The 7829-nt window shown below is 42.5% G+C and overlaps 1 protein-coding gene across 1 annotated transcript in view; it reads right to left on the bottom strand.

Moving 5' to 3' along the window:
- TRHR (thyrotropin releasing hormone receptor) overlaps positions 1–4201 on the bottom strand; it is a 15396-nt gene extending 11195 nt beyond the window's left edge. Inside the window, exon 1 of the mRNA XM_009281974.1 lies at positions 3407–4201. Coding sequence (XP_009280249.1) covers positions 3407–4201 — 795 coding nt within the window. The remainder of the gene's footprint in view (positions 1–3406) is intronic.
- Between the last annotated feature and the right edge of the window lie 3628 nt (positions 4202–7829).

The raw sequence follows: 7829 nt of genomic DNA, 5'->3' as shown, positions 1-7829 counted from the left end.
GTGGTGTTGGGTTGACGGTTGGACTCGATGATCTTGGAGGTCTTTTCCAACCTTAATGATTCTATGATTCTTCACATTTTCAGTCCATCAGCTTCTAATTCTGGGCTGACTCTCATATCAGAAACCTAAGTTATGTATAGCCATTTTTGAAGAAAACAATTGAAATTGCATAACTGTATGACTCCCAATAGAAAGTATTGACTGTATACAGAAGACTAATTCTTGGAAGCTGATATAGAAGCACAAAGCTGACAGTACAGATAGCTATATGTTAACACAATAATATAGGTTAATAATAAAAAGTCTAAAAAACAATAAGACGATGGTATCTATTTCAGCCACGAGTTGGAAACAGCTTCAGATAGTGCTCTTCAACCAAAACACAGCCATTGTATGAAAAGGTAGGGGACAAAAAGCTTTCTTACTTAGGTAAAAAACAAGTTTTGACCATTTTTAACAATGGAAGACTTTCAAAATGTAGATGAGGTAATGGGAAGTCCCAAGAAAATTAAAGAAAATGGTATGACCTGGCAGTCTGCGTTAAGCTAAATCCAGATTAGTCAAGCAATCCAGGTCATACAAGTGGGTAAATCAATTCACATACTGCCATGTTGGATTAATCATCATCAAAAATGGTTATGAAATTCCTGAGTTAAACCTTCATGAAGGTTGAGGAAACCTATCTAACTTACTGTTTCATTCTGGTATATTATACAAATGTCAGCTCATAATAGCTTAATTATAATAATACTTAATCATAATCACTCAATGGAACTGTATTGAATGTCCATGTCCAGGTTTTGACAATGAGGAGGCTGCAGGGGTGGCCTCTCTGAGAAGAGGCCTGGGGCTGCCCCATGCTGGACACAGACAGTTCCATCCAGCTCCAACAGACCCACCACAGGACACAGCTGAGCCCGTTATCAAAGCTGGTGGTCCCTCTGTGAAAACATATTTAAGAAATGGCAAAAAAACTGGAAAAAGAGAGAGAGAGAAGAGAAGGGAAGAAATGAGTGAGAAACAGCAGAGGGAACACCAAAGTCAGAGGAGGCACTCCTTAGCAAAGCAGGCACCCCATGAAGGGACTACAGCCCATGGAGGACCCACACTGAAAAAGAGGAAAAGAGTGAGAAGGAAGAAGTGGCAGTGAGAAACCTCTGCAACCCGACCACAACTCCTCCGCACTGCCGACTGCCTCATGGAAGGGACTGAGTGTAACTTATGGCTACAACAAGAGGCAACAAATTGTCAATAATTGAAACTAGTTTTCCCCAAGTCAAGTCTGCATTGCCTACAACAGTAACTGGTAAGTGATCTCCCTGTCTTTACGAGCTTTCTCATTCCTGTTCTTCCCATTTTTCTTCCCTATCCTGCTGTGGGGGGAATAAGCAAGTAGCTGGGTGGGCGTTTGGCTGCCAGCCAGAGCCAACCCACCACAGGAACATGCACGAATTTCATTTTGTAGAAGTCTTCTTGGATAAATATGAGAACTGCCACAGAAGTAGGAACTATACACCACATTTTCAGTCACTTTTTCTACAGATCACATGCTGGACATCATATGCAACTCCATCACTGTAGTGCAAGCACAATTCTGGGAAGGCATATAGACAGTTTTACATGACAGCAGAACTCATTATGAGGCCAAACTATACCGCCAGCTATACATGCCTTTGCCAGCGCAGCAGGAAATTTTCACTTGTGTGTCTTACTAACTGCTAAGATTTTAGATTTTTTGAATATGGACTTGTGTTTTCCCATTTTACACCACTGGCTATATTTTGCTATATATTGTTTGCTATTCTATTAAAAATATTACTAATAATGCCACACTATCCTGGCTTTACTTCCTATGTTGTACTATATGCAAATGCTAGCTTTATTCATAATGATGCTACTTTAAACCGTCAGGTTACTTGGGCTTCTAGAAAAAGTTTTGCTGTCTATACAAGACATAAAAGACATCACATTATAATCCCACTTTTTGGTTTCATAATAAAGCAGCATCCACATTCAGCAATGCTCAATGTAAAAGATTTGTCAGTTTTTCAAATGATGCTAAGCACACATAATCAAGCATGTATGCTAAAGTGATCTTGAGAACTTGAAAAGCATATTATCTTCCTCTACTAATTAATGGACAAAGAAAAACAAAATTAAACACTTCTAATCTGACTATTTACTATAAATGGAGACACATAATTAAATATATCCTAGCCCACATGTTTCCACTGTGCATTTCAAAGCGTGGCTCTAGTGCTCTGTGAGCGCTCGGTGCTCTAGCAGGCAGCTCAGTTAACCTTTGAGGTCAGTGCCATCTCTATAATAAGGGAAAACGGTGCCTCTCATTAAACAGTAGCAATCTACATAAAATAAGAAGAATATAAAGTTCAACCCATCACCCAAGAGGGGCACTCAGCTTGTTTGAAAAGGTGCACGGCTCGGTGTTGTTTCCTGAGGGAACTGTACAGTGCAGGGAGGTTGAAGCATCCCGCCTGGCAAAGCGACCCTCCGGGGTGCCTTGCAGAGGCTGCTGAGGGCTGTGAGCCAAGTCGCTCAGCATGGAGCATCGCTTCCCAACGCTCGCATCAAGCTGCCTGACCCAACCGGAGCCTGCTCCCGAGAGCCAGCTGTGAAGTGATGCACCCTGCATTTCTCAGCACTGCACCAGACTGTGCTACCTGCTGCATGCTGTGTGAGTATGAGGCAGTACGGTTTATTGCAAATAGCCATAAATTAATCTACTAACTATATTCTACTTGTATAATGACACATTGCAGCATACATGTTTAACAATATAAAAAGAAGCTAGTCAAAACTATGCCTCGTTTTTGGGCCATCAATACATAAAAATATTTTATGAGAGACAGAATAACAAAGATACTTAGTATTTACAAAGCACTTTTATATACAGACTTGCTTAAGCAGACTTTTCACAGGAGAATTAGAGACAGGAAAAGCAACAACTTGACTGCATTTGCAGAGTGACATAGTGCCTTAGTCAGGACAAAACCTCAAGTCTCCTAAACTCCCAGGCTACTTCATTCTCTTCAGATCTCAGAAATAACTCAAGGGTCACTTTGTATATTTGGCAGGATTACTAACAGGCTGTAGTATAAAGAAATTATAGTTAAAAATGTTTCATTCTTTATTGATACTTCCTATTTGCTTTTTGATATAGGAAATAAAAGACTATTTGTTTTCCAATCCTAGCACTAGGTAATAATGAATAAGCAAGAACAAAAAATACATGTTTATATGTATGTGTATACATATCACAGAATTTCGGCTTGACTACTTAGCAAAAAGGGAGAATGTTTTACCCCCTTCCACAGGCTTAGACTAGTGACCTCTAAAACAAGCGGATTTTAGGTTTCAGAAAGCCATTTCAAACTGCTGTTCCTACCTGCCTTCGAGAAGCAATAGTGCTATTGAAACTCCTGTTAGTCATCTTGGAATTCACAGGCTTGCTTTGGTGAGCCACGTTATTCCTCCATGTCTTAGAGTTTTCTTTTGGGTCCGAAGGGATGGGGTTCAGGAACAGTATTCTAGCAATCAGGCCATAAAGGACAGTCGCCAATACCATTGGCACAACATAAAATATACCAAAGTCCATCATGTAGATAGGAGAGTAATAGCTCCTGGACACCTTGTAGCCACAGGACACAACAGTAGTGTCTTTGTAGACTACTGTGTTAAGGTCTAGCAAGAAAAACCAGAGCATACAGTATATGGAGGTGAAAGCCCAGACAAAAATTATGATCTTCTTGGCTCTTGAAAAAGTGCATAAGAACTGAGCTTTGATTGGATGGCAGATGGCTATGTATCTCTCAATAGTGAAGGCAGTGATGGAAAAAGAAGAAGCATTGATCCCTAGGTACTGGAGATAAGTGATGCAGAGACACCCCACGTAGCCATACACCCAGGATCTATACAGGCTTTCTGTGATATTAGGTAGTCCTGCAGCCACAAGCACCATGAGATCTGCCACGGCCAGACTCACCAGATAGCAGTTAGTGGGAGTTCTCATGTGTTTGGTTCTGAGGACCACCAAAACCACCATGATGTTGCCCATGATGCCCAGTCCACAGATCAGGAGGACCAAGACGATGGTAACCGCTTGGTATTCAGCTGTAACGATCTCCTGGCTTGATAGTGGCAGACCAGTTTGGTTCTGCTCATCCCCTGTGCCATTCTCCATCTTCACCAGCCCACTGCTGCTTCTGCCCAGCACTCGGTCTCAGCACATGTTCTCCATGGTCCTCTCCAAAAGGGTGAGTGGAGCAGAGCGTGGGTAAGCCATAGCCCCAGAGCACATTCTCCATGTAGTCACAGTCCCATTCCTGTACTGTCCTCCACTCACCCAAAAGCACATGCACTTTCAGTCTTTGTAAATGCAATTACCAGACAGGTTAATCCCTTTAAGATTCCAGCTCATTCACACAGGTTACAAAGCTGTTTTCTCATAGCCGGTTCGAGGCATTCATGAAAACACAGCATGTGGAGATGGGAGCTTTCCCCCCTGCAGAGGAGGACGAGGCAGCGGCAGGGAAAGCAGAGCCCTCCTGCACTGCCAGCTGGCTAAAGCACTGCACGGGACTGAGCTGATCTAGTCCAGGCAGACTTCAGCATCACCACTTTCCAGGAGGAGTCACAACGCACTGAGGGTGGAGACAGCAGCAGGAGGTGAAAGGAGAGTGATTTATAAAGCCCCACAGGTTTTCTGCCTCATGCTGCTTTCCCTCTCTGCTCTCAGACGGCTATCTCACGTATCGATCGTATTGATCCACCCTGGCAAACAAAGGGGAGATTGACTGGCAACAAAAAGACACCAATTTCTAAAATTCTGACTTTCCCCGAGTCCCTGTCCTTGTGAAAGTGATGGTAATTTACACTTGCCTCCTGCTTTGCAGGGAACTATAAGAGTCCCTTCAGAGCTGACAGAAAGAAAGGTACCCCAACTTTTGAAAACAGCAGGAAAAATTGGGTTTCTTCACTTTACAGACAATTCTCTTCAAAACCTCTATTGCTATTGCTGTCATCACTCCCGAGACCTTTCAGCTCTTTTCTGTAGCACAGCAACAATGAAACCATCAGAGCACAAATTGCTTCTTAATGAGCTCAGTGACACACACGCACACACACACACACACACACAGTGTGTTACTAATCCACCACCGTTTCCTCAATGAAGAGTCTCCTCTGGTTGAATAAACTCCTCCTTGTTCAGTCAGGTTGTGTAAAACCACAGACAAATCAAAGACTGGTGGAAATAACCACTTTGAGATGTGCTGATGAAAGACCTACAGATGCAATAGCAGTATGCATGAGCCCAACTGCATCTGGAGACGGATGCAGAGCTTCCCTGTCTCACGTGCTGCCAATCTTAATGCCTCAGTGAGAGAAACAATAATAAATCCTTCTTCAGGGGTCTGTGAAAGAGCCCTTGTCAGCTCCCCATCACGGTGTTTCAACCCATTGTTTCTCCTTATACTATTGTGTTAAAATGTTGAAGATTAAATCTGCCTTAAAATCCCTTTTTTTTCCTCCATTTAGAGCAATTGTTTCTGCTCTTTGCTCAGGAAGGGTTCAAAAAAATAAAATGTTGCACAACTGGGGAAAGGCAACTTGGATTTCAAAACAGATTTTAGTGTTAAGAGAGAAGGATTAGCATAGGCACATGGTGTAATGTTTACAAAACTAGGATTTTAAATAGCCTGAAACGACAGGTGGTGACAAAAAGAGAATACCACCTGAACCAGAGCTGGAAATCAGACTCAAACAATTTCAGAGGTTTGAAGCCACTCAATTAAGTCTTCCAGTCATTTTTTCCATTTGCCTGTTCACACTTCAATTGTGATCAGATGCTTTTAATCTGTAGACCCCAAAGTACTTAACAAGGTAAAGCAAATAGCATTATTCCTATTTAACAGATGAAGAAACAGGGGTGAAAAGAATCAGATTCACTGCCAGTGGCCTAGCAATCACCTGTGGGAAAATTCAGGTTACTGGTTACTTGAACAATGGTATATCAACAGAATCGTACCATGGGTCTCACTGAGATTCTGCTCCATACGATCTGCAGATCCCATTATTCTGGACACAGCTGAAAGTGGAAGAAGGCCAGCGCTAGTGTGACACCTGGGTGTCAGAAAAAAGATTCCTTCCAGCCCCCTTCACACTCCACAACATTTTGTCCTTGCAAACTGGACAGATTCCCCGTTAACAATCTATGCTTTTAAAGCTACGTGGCTAGATGTAGCCCCAGATGCTCAACCCCATAGCATAAAACGCAGCAGGAGGGAGCCCAGGAGTGAACTAGCACAGATTTGGCGGCAGTAATCAGGGACCCAGCAGGGATCAAACCCAGCAGGGCGTTGAACCGGAGTTCATACCAGGAAACTGAGTTAGCTGACAGCCTAGATAAACCCCTTAACCCTCAATGGCTTCAGCTGAGTCAGAAGTTTTTGGCACCTCCATAGACTGATTTCTCTTTGGGGGGTGACTGATGCCTTTCTGCCACACTGTCCCACCATGAAGTCTTGTTCCTCATGTTTCCATGTATTCTGCTTGCTTATGTAGGCGATGTGGATGGTCTGAGTTGGGGCTGAGGAACTAGTGTATCTGAGAGTACATAAGCGTTTGCAGTACCAGAAGTAATGGCTGAGGACATGGGATACAGAGAAACTGGAGTGTATTTAAAAGCCCACATGACTTTGAAGCGAATATGGGAAGTCTAGAAGATGTGTAAGAAATGTATTGTCTGATGCTTGCCTGGTTATTCTGTTGCATCTGCTACTAGTCTATATCAGAGATGGGATAGACCATCTTGTCTTGTCTCAGCCAGTCATTCACTTTTTATGGATTTTTGCCAAGTGTTGCATTCTGGTAAAGAAAAAAAGTATACAGTTATCACTGTGTGGCTATAGGGAAGTATATCTACAAGAGATGTTCAGAGGATTTTGACAGTATTGATCAATATCCTTTATGGAGCGCTTCCCTTTTCTTTCTATACAGTACTTCCCCAACCTGCAATATTTCTGTAAAATCTTCAGTAATTGCAGAAGGAATTTCAAGACAGTGTAAATATATGTTCTATGTAATTAAAGTATCTGGTGTCATGGGTTTGGCACAAACATCATGTGATGCACATTGCCTGATACATTTAAATTATCATTTTAACATGATCATCAGAGATCAGATACTGAACCTGGGAATCAGTAAAAGACCAGCTTTTTCTCCCAGTTAATGCTGTGTTAATGCAACCTTCAAAATACACTGGCTAGTTTTAAAAACAGTTCAGCATTAATACATGCAAACCCAGCAGCTGTGCCAGAGAAATTTTGAGAGCAGATGGACCAGGGATCACTGTGAAACTTTTAATGCCTGTCTGTTACTCCACTTTATACACATACCTGTTGGTCCAGGCATCAACTGACATTACGTGAACAAATGAGTACAGGCCTTTGGGTAGGAGGGAGAGGGGGAGGCATCATGTTGATACACCCTGTGCTGTATACCGCTTAGCCAGCAATATTCTTGCCCAATTTTTTTCCTATTTGTCTCAATTAAAATGCATCTCTGCTACCTTGAGACACAACAAATCCATAACAAACTGTCTCATAACGTTACATGTGCTGAGATGTGCTGAGCTCAACAATTGTGATGATGGTACGGTTGAGTGTTTATGGGTAAGGATGAGGGGGAAGGCCAACGAGGCAGATATCCTGCTGGGAGTCTGTTATAGACCACCCAACCAGGATGAAGGGGCGGATGAAGCATTCTACAAGCGGCTGGCAGAAGTCTCGCAATCGCTAGCCCTTGTTCTC

The sequence above is a fragment of the Aptenodytes forsteri genome, unplaced genomic scaffold (assembly GCF_000699145.1).
Source record: "Aptenodytes forsteri isolate BGI_AS27 unplaced genomic scaffold, ASM69914v1 Scaffold421, whole genome shotgun sequence".
NCBI lineage: Eukaryota > Metazoa > Chordata > Aves > Sphenisciformes > Spheniscidae > Aptenodytes > Aptenodytes forsteri.
The sequence above is the reverse complement of the archived record's forward strand: the minus strand, read 5'-3'. Positions and strand labels throughout refer to the sequence as shown.